Genomic DNA, 13595 nt, shown 5'->3' with positions numbered 1-13595 from the left:
CTATGAAAGCATTCACCAGGAAATATAGCACCGGTCCAAGAAAAGCCTACAAGAATAAGTGACTATTGTGGAAGCAGGCAGAGAATCACGGGATGTCCAGATTGAAAGTTCTCTAAAAGGTTACCTAATTGAAGTTTTCTCTTTTCACTACTCCAGTAACATGAGCATACCATCATACTGTTTCTCGCTTCCGTGCCTTGGCCTTGCTGTTTCCTATGTCTGGAATGCCAGTCACCATCCTTCCGCCCTGGCTAATTACCATAAAGCCTTTAATGCCCCGCATAGGTTTCCCTTGGTGGCTGTCCTGAAGTCTTCTGCTAGACTCTGAGCTCCTTGGAGGCAAAGACCATGTCCTATTCGTCTTCATATTGTCAGTGTCTGGCACAGAGTAAAATATGCAATCAACGCTTGCTGAATGAATGGAAAGGACATTCCTGCCAAGTGGATATCCATCTTTTGCTTGAACATTTTTTGTGGTCAGACAGCATACAGTCCTTTAGATCTCACACCCCTAAACCTAGGAGTGGAGAATGAATTCAATGATGTGTAAAAACAATCCAGACTGGGCTCCAGTGATGTCAAAGACGAAGCATTTCCCCATAGTTATCCTCTGGGGTGGTTAGGATCCTGAGGTTGACATTTTAGTTCTCTTACCTCTGTCTGCAGAGTAATAGGAAGTCAGAGACAGGTAGCTTCCTTGCAGTAAGTTGCAGTTAGTGGCTGGGCTGGGCCAGAAAACACTTAAGAGGCACATTCACCATAAGCGGCTATGTCTTGGTAATAATTAAAGTGTGCAAACTAGTGTCCTTATCACTTGCTAATCCATACACAGTGTCATGGGGGAAGGAACCAAATGACACAGGAAGAACCTGTCCGGCATCCTTATGTGTGTCTGGGCATGTGCACACATACACAGACGAGCAATACCATCCCAATAGGACAGAGAAAGCTTACAGGGTTAGGAAGTTGAGGGTCATTTAGGCAAGCTCTATTTGAGGGCTATTCAAAGTCACAGGAGGAACAATTAAATCAATAAATAGGTAGTTTATTAATCATATTAATAACAATTGATGGGTCAAAGAATCAGGAATTCAGCCAACCTGGCAAATATGGATGAAAATGAAAGGAGGCCCTTTTTTCCCCTTGCTCCCGCACCCTCATAGGTTTTTATATCAAACCGTGAGAGTGACTCATACACACACTTATTATGAACCAGTATGGGAAATAATTTCAAGACCTTTGCTAGCGATAAAGTGTAGGTTAAGCTCATTAAATCTTAGTGGTGAGTATGTCAGCTGACCACAGTAAGCAGAGAATGTCTGGTTCAATTCTGACACCTATAGTCAAAGTTCAAGAAAGCCAGCTAAGATTTCAACTTAAGCAGTGAAGAAAAAAAGGCAACACCCACATAAAAACAGACACAGTCTGTGTGTTCTGCCCTCACCTTTTCTTCACACTACAGTGTGAGAATCTACCACACACACACAGGTGGAAAGAAGCATTAGGGATATAAGGAAAGGACACAAGGCCAGGGGGTCTCCTGAGTTCCCTGGAATCATGGGCAAAGGGGAGTCAGGTGGCAAATATAAATAATGACCAACTCTATCAGAATCACTCAGTCAGCCTGGCTAACTGGGACTGTGATTTTCAAAACACAGCAGGAGGGGAGGAGAGAAAACTCTCAGGAAGCTGCAGATGCTTCTGCCCAAGTTAGTATTTCTACTTTCTCAGAGGATCTGGAATCAAACCACTACCCTAACCGGAGGCAACAGATTTTCTCCCCTCTATGCCACCACTTGTGGTGGTATTCCAGACAAGACTACACAGTTTTCAGGTTTTTTGCTTTTGTTTTTAAGCAAGGTTTAATTAAACTGCACGGCATCCAGAAGAAAGAAATGTACCAAAGAATCCAACCTGAGACCGGATTATACATTGTAGAAGGGGGTAAAGAAATCAATGCTAATTGGGAGAGGGAGTACTGTAATCAGAAACAACTCCAAAATAAATCATACAATAAATTATTTTTTAGAAGAAAAGAAACCAATCCACATGCAGACAAAGATGGACGCACACATACATACATACACTCTTCACACACGTCACTCTCGTCTTTTATTCAGTGTTGACGATGGCTCCCATGCTGGTCGCCGTGGAAAAGGACAAGGGTTAGACGTGAGAAAAGAAGGCTCGGCCCCTCTGCCACCAGTGGAATGAGATCTAAGACAATTAGAGAGGGAACCCACTAAGTTGTCAGACAAGAGTAGAAAGAAGGAAACAGCAGTTATCAAGGAAGATTTTAATTGCTTCAAAGAGGGAGAGAGGAAGAAAGCACAGAAATCTAACACAAGTAAAGGCACAATGAATGTGGAGTTGAATGGAACCAAACCCTTCCTTCGGTTAAAATTATCCTTTTTTTTTTTTTTTGTATGTGTTTTGAAGGTGGTTGTAGTTTTGCTTCATTTTGCTTTTAAGAGACGAGTCTTGAAGGCAGAGTTGTAATGCCTCCCATTCCCTAAATTAGGGTGGCTCACAGAAAGCCACCTTGACCACGTACAGCCAGGGACTGAGATCCAACAGGGAAAGAAAGACTACAGCTGGAATGTGAGGAATCTGATTTGCAGTTGATTGTAGGTTGGGTTTCCAGAAGAACAGACAGCTCAGTGTAGTGCCATCAAAGGGCCTCAGATGCCCTCTACTCCACCCCCAGAGCTTTGCAGAACGGAAGGACCCTGGAGTCACACTTCACCCCCACTCCCATAAGCACTCAGCCTACAGATTATTTCAAGTGATCAGGAGAATTAAAACACACCCCAACCCTGAGTTGCTCTGTAGCAAGTCTATTTACAATTTTATCTCACCTCTCCCTGGAGGTAAATTTAGGTTTCAAGAGGGGAAGCTATGGGGTGAGGGGATGCCCCCAGGGCAATGGCCAGTGGCTAGTCTCCTTGCCTTTGCCAGTTCGGAGGGCTGGGATGAACTCTGGAGACAGAAGCCTCATGTCCGTTGGGTGGGATAGCCCTAGGTGCTCTCACTCTGCGGGCCCAGCTGGGAAAACGCTGGGCCTCTGCAGCTGGAGGAAACCCCCCCCCCCGAAAGAGCAAACCACACCTGGAGCACCACAGCGCTACGATCCAGGTCTGGGGACCAGAGGAGAGGGGGAGAGGGGCATCTAGCTCATTTAAAAACCTGCAGACCACTGGCCTGCTTCCCAGAAAGGGCAGTAAGAAACAACTATGAAGTTTTTCCCACCCGAGAAAAACATCATAAAACCAAACCCACACAAGGGCTTTTAACACAGCTTCCTGATGCCTAGTTGGGCAATGTCTCTTCCTTCTGGGAAGGGAGAAGGGGGTTAATGGGACTGGGCAACAGCCTCAACGTGAGACCACCCAATCTTCCACTGAAGAGATGACATTCCCACAAGCAGATAAAAAGAGCAGTTTAAAAGGTGAGAAGTTTTAGTGCTCTTGTAGCCAGCCCACCTCAAACCTGTATTACAAGCTTTTTACAGCATACAAAATAGATCAATAACTATGAGGCTCACATTCCCATTCATCAATAGTAAATATACATGATAATAAATCTGTTATTAACACAGGGACCAAATAAGGTATAAGGCAAAGACATTTAAATAGGTACTGTGTCATCAACATGCTCTGAAGAAGAAAATCCATCGGACTAGATCTAGTCCCAGGCCTCTTTCCATGAGGCCAAGAAAATGAAAGTACATTCAATACCCACGTGACACAGTCCAAATGCTGGGGAACATGAGGGGCATCAGGTCATACAGGAGGAAGATAGTAGCCCCACTGAAAAGCTGGGGTTTGGCTTTTATGTGTGATGCTCATTTCGATGCTCTATGTTTGAGTAGTGAGGGGAAAAGAGATACGCTTTGATAACATCGTACAAAAGGCATCAACTCCCATTTCAAAAATAAATGGGAAGACTTCACAGTCCAAGTTCAGTAACTGGGGTCAGCATCTACCCTGGAACTCTGTTGCGGTATCAAGTCTTGTACTTTCTCCTTTTCCCTCCACTAGCATCCTCTCTCTAAGCTCCACTGGCTTCAGGATGCTGGGGGGATACTGCTGGGAGGTAACTGCTAACAGATTTGAAAATAAGAATGATAAATAAAGAATGATTAGAAAAAGCGTGGTCACAGACTTAATCATGGTTTGCCCCAACAGTCAATATGGTCCAGGGGATGGCAAAGGATCGCAGACCCCAGATAAATAACCCAAGTTGAGAGCTCTCTCATCTAGCACTGGGAAGACTTGGGTTTCACTGGGCACCATGTACAGATCCTTCGTCTGTGATCCAACAGATAGGAAAGGTCCCTAGGGCAGTTTAAGCCTGTGATGTATCTGATGAAAGCTCCTTTGCTCTCACTTCAAGCTTTGAGCAGCCTCTGCACTTGACAATAGCTTTAGCAAACCAAACCAGCTGGATGTGGAGCCCAGGAGCTCCATCGTGCTGTTGGAGAAGGGGAAGTCCCTGTACCATGATCCAAGCTCAGTTCCTACCTAGATTGGGAACCTCCATTTTCTCTGTGCTCTTTAACTAGGACCTGGAAGACGAAACAACATACTGCTGGCTGCCAGGGAAGATCAACTGGACTGAGGCACACCGCACCAAAGTCCTTGTGCTTTTGGCAGAGGAATCTTTGACTACCCCCATAAGCTTACTCACCCTTCTCCACTCTGCTGTGTTAACCCCTGCAGTCTTGGGGTTGAGCGGTGCAGAAGGGAACAGGAAGAGCCTGCTCACTCAGATGGTCTATGAACTTCACAACGAGCGGGCCTTAGTTAAAGTCATTCACAGCCCGCAGAGCTGATCCCTTCCGCAAGGTGCTTCACCCTTCCCTTCTTCATCATCCTGGAGCACCCATCAGGGGCTGAAGTTTCTGAACAGGACTGACAGGGCCAGTGGCCTTCAGGGCCAAGCAGAGAAGACTGAGGCAGCCTCAAGGTCAAGGTTAAGGCCAAGGCCAAGGTCCTATCTTCCTATATCTCACTAGAGGTTTTCGGGGTTTCTGAATCCATAATGAATGAATGAAAGGGACTTTTCTCTTGAGGGGATAGGTGGTGAGAGGAGGAAAAACATCCCTCAGCCTCAGCACCTGAAGAAATGGAGCAGGGAGCCCCAGAGGGCTCACATGGCTCCTGGTCCCTGTGCCGCAGAGGAACTGACTAGCTCTAAAAGGACCCCCAGTTTACTTCACCCTCTCTTTTTATCAGATGTTTAGTTCAACTGATTAGTATTTAGTATTTATATCCAACCTACTTCTGGGTATGAGCGTGGAGTGGGGTGAGGGCAAAACCAAAATACCCCTAAAAATAAAGCAGACCCACTTCCTTGCCCATGCTCTAAACCTGACCTTTAAAACAGATCACTTCTCTGCAAACTCCTTTCCCATTTCACTAAAAATGCCCACCCCCAGAAGTCCTGGCCATGCCAGCCTCCTAAAATGATGAAATATAATATACCCACCAAGCTCCCCCCACAGTGGGTAGGAGAAGGTAGGAGTACCATTCTCCACCCTGCCCGGACAATAGAGTTCATTCATCACAACAAGGCACCTTTCCCCAGAGGAAAGCAGGAGACATGGAATCTTTTTCCTCATCTGGCCAGCAGGGCTTGCAAGAGGAGGGATGGATGCAGGGTTTGAGACCCTACTGTCAATATAAAGAGTCCGGTCACCAAGTCCAGAGACGAGATGCATAGATGGAGGTGGCTGGGAGGACGCCTGGAGTCTCGAGGTTGGCTGCACTGGAGAAACACGTTAGGAGCTGTCATGCAGGTTTCAGGGAGAATGGAAGGGACCATCTGAGAAGAGGAGAGGGTCCATCCTTTTCCTGAGGAACAGGACCAAGCCAGGCTTCACCTGAGAATGGGTGGCAGAGGTGGGGCTCCACGGGCAGCTGAAAAAAATAAATAAAAGCCACATACGCAAGGTCACCCACCAGACCCTGAATAACCCAAACATTCCTAAAATGAGAGACAGACAGGCTCTTCAAGCTAACCTTTAAAATTTGGGACAAGGCTTCGTTGTCTTTTTAAGAAAATGCAGACAGGGAGAAGCAAATTTTAAGCTAAGAAAAGCACACACCAATTCTACAGCCTATGCAATTATGGAAGACCTTCCATGATTCTCTTCTCTCACCTCGGTTTGTTTTGCTGGGATATATTCTCTGAAAGTGTTTATATTCTTCTGGAGCAGGAAAGTCTTCTACTGGATGGAAAGAATACTTTGACTCAAAATCATCTGCAAAAGGAACAGAATATTAATTCATATCACCCTTCCTCGTGCTCCCACACACACCTCTGCCACTTCTGACCCTCCCCATACTAGTCTCCCAGGCTTCCTGATGTACCATGAGGGCCTGCCTTGCCCACTAAAGCAAGGTTCGTGAGGGCAGCAACAGCATTACTCTCTGTGCCTTGTATGCACAGAGTGTGTTCAAAGGCTCTTTACGTTAAGGAATGAGTCTTTGAACTGGTTCTTTAAATGTTTCCACCCCAAACCAGGCACATACCAGGAAAGGAGCCCAGCTGTTTGCATGGCAGGAGAAGGAAATATAGTTCTGTGTTTCGGTAACATAGTCATGTTAGAGACTATCACCATGGGAAACCAACTGAACTGAATCCACAAATTGGTAGAAATTAATCTAAAATGGGACTATATGCCACCAGCTAGTGAACAATCTGACCAGAAAATTCCCTTTTGGCCCGGGCTCCCCTCATTGAGCTCTGCAACACAGTCGGGATGGCCATGTCGTGGCTCCCGCTCCCACTTTCCATGACCCCTCTACAAGAAGGCTCAAATGTTCTATGGGTGTGGCTCGATCACATTCCAAAGGGCATATCCTCCAAGCAAAAATACTGGTCCACTTAACAGGAACAGACTAGAGCAGGGCCAGAGAAGAGTCAACCATTAAAGAATCTACAGCGTTCAGGCTAAAAGGGACTGTGCAGATCCTTCCAGACTTCCTCAACAGAGGGTCTAACAATACCTGCTGGACAATCTTTACTTGGTGCTCCATCCCAGACCTAATGAATTAGAATCTCTTAGGTGGGGTCTAAGATTCATTTATAACCTTGGAAAAGTTAATCCGATACACTCTTGAGCTAGTCAGTCTCCTTGTTTCACAGATAAGGGAAGTGAGGTCCAAAAAAATGAAGTGACTTCTTCAAAGTAACACAACTAGTCAGTGGCTTTGGATTACTAGATAAAAGTTGTGTACACAGTGTTGTTTTGTTTTCAAAGGTCCAGAAAGGAGCTCTTCTTCCTAGGAGGATACGTAATTCCTGTCTCAATAATACTGAAGAGGGTACAGCCTCTGACCTAAAAGCTAACCACAAATAATGAGCCTTGGGGAACAAGAGATTGGCTTTAGCGTTAGCACAACACCTGCTGATTTTACTTCCATCTATTCCAAAAGAATCGTGCCTAGAATTTGCCTAAGGAAAGGGATGTCCATGGATGGGACCCAGAAGTCTGAGGGAAGGTCAGGAGAGGAACTGCAGTGAACAGAGGACACCAAGCGACCACTCCCACTCTGCAGCGGCCACTGGAATTAGTGAAGTCACCACAGGAACTATGAGACTAAAACAGCTAGCTACTCACCCAAGAAAGATCGGACAGTGGTAATAGAATCTCTGTGGCCATTCCTCAGGGGTGGTGGAGGCGGCGGCGGGGGCCCAGCTGGCGTCCTTGAGGGCGGAGGTGGGGGCCTTCCTCGGCTCAGGGGCTCTGACCCGTGCATTCGGTACGGTGGGGGGGGCGGGGGGGCATCCCTGGCACCATTTCGGATCATGGGTGGCGGGGGGGGAGGAGCTGCAATTAAAGTTCAAAGCAGTTAGGTTTGGATGTAGAGACGGTGATGGGCGGAGGGATTTGAGAGACATGGGCCAAAAGAGTGCTCGGTGCTTTCCCAAAGAACCAGACCCTGTGAACCACTGGGCAGCATGTTAAATATCATATTCACCCTCCCCTCATCCCTATTTCTTTAACAACATCACCATTCTTCTCGATACCAAAGTTCAGAATAAATTTATGACCCTTTTTCATTTCCCATGACAAGTCAGTCAAGAATTCCACTTATCCTTGATGATTTTTTTCTCTGCTTTTGCATGCCTTCCTCCACAATTCTAAGTCAGGGCTTTCTCGTTTTTATCTTGTTCTACTGCTAAAAGCCTCTCAAATGTTTTCCTTGCTTCTAATCTCTTAGCCTTTCAATCCATTCTGCATACCACCAACTCACTAATCTCCCCAAAATACCAGCTCAAACTTTTCCAAGGGCTTTGCATTTCCCATATCGTAAAGTTTCAAATCCTTAGCTTCCACACTGACTGGGTCTCACCCAATCATTTTCCTCTCTTACACAGTAACCCACCACATCAGTCAGCCTGATCGCACCTTCTTTTCTTCCTTGATTCCTACACTGGATTAGGTACCACTCTTCTGTACTGCCTCTGTCGACTCTCTCTCTCTCTACCACTACTATGTTGTATTACACGTGCTTCTTCCCGAGTGTACTGTATATTTCTTAAAGTCAGAGCAGTGTCCATTCATCTGAGTTCCCAAGCTCAGCACATGGTAGGTCTTCAATCAATACGTGCTAAATAAACCAAATTACATATGCTTTGCTCTTGTGACTCCCCCACAATACTGAGAAATACCACCCCTCATCCCTTACTATCAAATCCTACTTTTCTTTAAGGTTCAACTCAAGTCCCATCTTCTCAAGGCTTTTCCAAAGCAATCCACTCTAATCTGATTCCCTCCTTTGCTCTCCCACAGCATTTACAGGCTATGTCACTTATTCTAACACTTAGTAGTACAGACTAAAATGAGTGATTTTCAAATTATGTATAATAATTTCATCTGCAGAAGTTACATATTTCCAATGATAGGCTCATTGCTCAAAAAAAATTGGGAACACCTCTTTTGGAATTGCCTCCAAATCCAGGTTGTCAGACAGATCCATAAATATTGTCATATGATGGTCACTTGTCATTTCTGAGGTTGCACCACCAATAAAAAAATTCATACCTACATCTGACTCTGATTTTTGGCCATTTTCGAAAATCAAATTAACTCTTAAAAGACAAAATTTGCAAAAAAAAAAAAAAAAGACAAAATGCCACCAAGCATAAGGTAATGTCAAAAGCATGTTGGGGGGGCTTCTCTGGTGGCGCACTGGTTAAGAATCTGCCTGCCAATGCAGGGGACACGGGTTCGAGCCCTGGTCCGGGAAGATCCCACATGCTGCGGAGCAACTAAGCCCCTGCGCCACAACTACTGAGCCTGAGCTCTAGAGCCCGTGAGCCACAACTACTGAGCCCACGTGCCACAACTACTGAAGCCTGTGTGCCTAGAGCCCACGCTCTGCAACAAGAGGAGGCACCGCAATGAGAAGCCCACGCACCACAACTGACAGTAGCCCCTGCTCGCTGCAACTAGAGAAGGCCCGCGCACAGCAATGACGACACAACACAGTCAAAAATAAAAACAAACAAACAAATAAAAAGCATGTTGGGGGGACTTCCCTGGTGGCTCAGTGGTTAAGAATCTGCCTGCCAATGCAGGGGACACGGGTTCGAGCCCTGGTCCGGGGAGAGATCCCACATGCCGCAGAGCAACTAAGCCCGGGTGCCACAGCTATGAGCCTGCGCTCTAGAGCCTGCGAGCCACAACTACTGAGCTCACGTGCCAAAACTACTGAAGTCTGCACGCCTAGAGCCTGTGCTCCACAACAAGGGAAGCCACTGCGATGAGAAGCCCGTGCACCGCAACGAAGAGTAGCCCTCGCTCGCTGCAACTAGAGAAAGCCCGCATGCAGCAACGAAGACCCAATGCCGCCAAAAATAAATAAATTAAAAAAAAAAAAAAAAGCATGTTGGGGGACATCCCTGGTGGCTCAGTGGTTAAGAATCCACCTGCCAATGCAGGAGACACAGGTTCAATCCCTCGTCCAGGAAGATCCCACATGCTGCGGAGCAACTAAGCCCGTGTGCCACAACTACTGAGCCTGTGCTCTAGAGCCCGCGAGCCACAACTACTGAGCTCACGTGCCACAACTACTGAAGTCCACACGCCTAGAGCCTGTGCTCCACAACAAGAGAAGCCACTGCAGTGAGAAGCCCGAGCACCACAACGAAGAGTAGCCACTGCTCGCCGTAACTAAGAGAAAGCCCGCGCGCAGCAACGAAGACCCAATGCAGCCAATAAATAAATAAATAAATAAAAAGCATGTTGGACATCACTGGAATAGGTTCGAATGTGTTTAAGTTAGATTATTTCTATGCTTTGCACTAACAATAATAGCAGCTACCATTTATTTGATATCCATCATGTTCCAGGCACTGTCCTGGGCACTTTATATGCATTAAATCTTTAAAAATTCTTGTAGCCACCCCTGCACAAGTATGAGGCATTATCCCCAGTTCACAAATGAGGAAACTGGGACTCAGGCTATTTGTCTAAGGTCACAGATCTAATAGACCCAGCATACGTCTGCTCTTCCATAGTAAGAAAACTGCTACACAATGCTTTTCACAACAACCTCAAGTATTAAATATCTCCCGAACAAATGTATAACCCAGTGAGATGGAAATGTGTCTTTTGGTACCTGGGCCATGTTACCAAACAGTACATGGAGACTACTCGGCTTAACAGACAACACTGTCTTAGTGATAAGAGTATATATCATTCCCCCTGAATTACTGTCAGAATTTCTATAGAGTAACCATAGTTAAGAATGAAACAGTAATGGGATGGTTTTCTTTTTGTTTTTGTTTTTTTAAAATATTTATTTGGCTGCGCCGGGTCTTTAGTTGCGGCACGAGGGATCTTCGTTGTGGCGTGTGGGATCTTATAGTTGTGGCATGCGGGATCTAGTTCCCTGACCAGGGATAGAATCTGAGCCCCCTGCACTGGGAGCGTGGAGTCTTAACCGCTGGACTACCAGGGAAGTCCCTGGGATGATGCTTATAGACAAGAAGTCCAGCACTGTAGGCCCAGTAAATGTTAGTTTTAGCTTCCCATAAAACACACTCAGAATGTCAACTCTCCCTCACTCTCCAAGGTCTGTATAAGTATGGATGGGGCCATTAGAGGCCATAATTAAAGAGAAATCTCCTTAACTCCTCCCAGCAGATCTCCGAACCCTGTTTTCATTCCAAATCTGCCCAAACCGAAGCTCTTTCAGGTCATCCTCAAAATACTTCCCTAAGACTCAGATTTCTCAGGGCCCTGAGAGTCTGCATCTACTGCGAGGGCGGGGCCAGGGGGAGTAAGGTAGAGGGTCGGTCAAGCTCAAAAGGACACCAGCTAGACTCTGAGCAGGAGGCAGTGATGAGGGCCAACCTGGATGGGCAAAACGGAGCAGGACCAAGAGCTACCTGCTTGGCTCCCTCAGCACCCTCCCTCAGGGCCGGTCATCCTGACCAGATTCTGCCATCCCTAGGAAGTTTCTGAGCTCTTTGTCACATCCAGTTTTAAGACTTTCAAGTGACAGAGCCAGAACCCAAGGACCCCAAGAAACAAGCAGTGTGCAAAAGAAACCTTGGGGTAGGAAGACTGACTTTTGTAATCCAAGATAAACCCGTATGAAAGAAAGCATGATGTTATCTTTTTTTTAACTGAAGTATAGTTGATTTACAATGTTGTGTTACTTTCTGCTGTACAGCAAAGTGATTCAGTTATACATATTCTTTTTTTATATTGTTTTCCATTATGGTTTATCATAGAATATTGAATATAGTTCACTGTGCTATACAGTAGGACCTTGTTGTTTATTCATTCTATATATAATCACTTACATCTGCTAAACCCAACCTCCCACTCCATCCTCGATTCTTTTAAAAAGAAAAAAATTCCCTTAAAAAAATAGTGTTTTAAACAGGGACTTCCCTGGTGGTCCAGTGGTTAAGACTCCATGCTCCCAATGCAGGGGGCTCAGATTCTATCCCTGGTCAGGGAACTAGATCCCTCATGCCGCAACTAAGACCCGGCACAGCCAAAATAAAATAAATAAATAAATATATATTTTTTAAAAATAGTGTTTTACTCTGCAAAGGAAAAATTCAGAAAACAAACCCTATGGACCAATAATAAGGGACTTTTTGGTCTCTGAGCACCCCAGGGAAGGCAAAAGACTACATACTCATTCAAATGTAAATAATTCATAAAGAAACAAAAGTAAATTATCCCATGTTATCACACCATATGATTTATTCATAGAGATAAGTCCATGAAAACTGCCTAGAAGTCCTTTGCATAAAACCACTAAATTCATCAGCACACTACAGTTTATAAAGCACTTTTACACATTCCTTTATTTATAACCACCTCTGAAAAGTCCTGTGAACACCATTTTACGGATGAGAAAACAAACTCAGAGAATCAGAGTGATCTGCCCAATGTCACAAAACAAGTGGAGCCAATACTCGAAAGATCTCTGACTAAAATATCTCAATTTTTTTTCAGAGTGTCACTCTTAAGAACTGCTGCTCTGGTTACTGATACAGAAAGCAGGCTGAGGCCTATGTCAGGCCTCAAAGTTGGTGATGGCTAGTAGACAGAAGAACAAGGCTCATAACTTCACATTTTTCTAAAGAAATCACAGAAAAAGAACTGAGAAGTGGGAAGCAAGAAGTCTGCAGACATTTAAAACAACTCAGTTCAACCCACAGAAATTACATTTTTCTCCGCTTCTATTCCTGGTTGGCTTCAGAAAGATATGGGCTCTGCTCAGATAAAGGGTCATTTAAAAAAAATCCCTAAGTTAAAAAAAATAATTTTTTTTTTAACCTAAACTTTGTAGAGTCAAAGGTCACGTTAGGACTATATCCTTATGGGTAAAGCCAGAGAGATACAGGGTCGGCCACGTACCAGGTTCCTGTGTGACCGCCTGATGCTACTGCCAGCTCCTAGAATACAAGTCTCTGTACCTAATGAAGCAGCGGTACCAGTTAATGGGCCTTTAATACATGCTTCCTGATGACATACCTGCTTAATCGATGATCTCATCTATACCTGCAGGGACTGTTTAAAATCAAAGCTCAAAAGCCATCTGTGGAGGCTGCGGCTCAAAGCACAGTGAAACAAGAGAATACAGGAGTCAAAATTCCTGGGTCTGAGAAGGCCCCAGCACGGTCTCGTTCACTCTCCGCTTTCAGTCAGGCTATTTTGTAAGATGACACAACCTCTCCCACCTTTTTGAAGGTGCCTTAATCCCCTCCTTACCCAGTTCAGGACCATGGTTCCTTGTTACAAGCACTCCCTTACACACACCCTTAACTCCCTTGCCCTGCTCTCCATTACAGCCGCACATGCCTAAAACACGCTAAGCTGGTTAAATACAACTCTGCTCCAACTCCGTACCTGCAGAGGCACAGCTGAACACACACGGAGCTGATGAATCTCACTTGAAATGTGTGGCCCCTAAGCTCGAGCGGGCCTTCCGTGATGCTGGTCATCCTAACACACTTCTCTCCTCCACTCATTCTCCTGCATGCCCAGATGGCCATTTTGTGCCCTCTTTCCTCTCTCCTCAAATCTCCCTCTATTTCCTTACCCTCATTCACAG

At 45.4% G+C, this 13595-nt stretch overlaps 1 protein-coding gene across 3 annotated transcripts in view; it reads right to left on the bottom strand.

Annotated features, from left to right (window-relative positions):
• Window positions 1-5637: 5637 nt before the first annotated feature.
• WIPF2 (WAS/WASL interacting protein family member 2) overlaps window positions 5638-13595 on the bottom strand; it is a 39138-nt gene continuing 31180 nt past the window's right edge. For all 3 annotated transcript variants that reach the window (XM_059907436.1, XM_059907438.1, XM_059907437.1), the window contains exons 6-8: window positions 7628-7837; window positions 6164-6265; window positions 5638-5921 (exon numbers count right to left, since the gene is read on the bottom strand). In XM_059907436.1, coding sequence (XP_059763419.1) covers window positions 5881-5921; window positions 6164-6265; window positions 7628-7837 — 353 coding nt within the window. In that variant the 3' untranslated portion in view covers window positions 5638-5880. The remainder of the gene's footprint in view (window positions 5922-6163; window positions 6266-7627; window positions 7838-13595) is intronic.

Source organism: Balaenoptera ricei, chromosome 20 (assembly GCF_028023285.1).
Source record: "Balaenoptera ricei isolate mBalRic1 chromosome 20, mBalRic1.hap2, whole genome shotgun sequence".
In the NCBI taxonomy this organism is placed as follows: Eukaryota; Metazoa; Chordata; class Mammalia; order Artiodactyla; family Balaenopteridae; genus Balaenoptera; species Balaenoptera ricei.
This window is presented reverse-complemented; position numbering and strand designations above follow the sequence as displayed.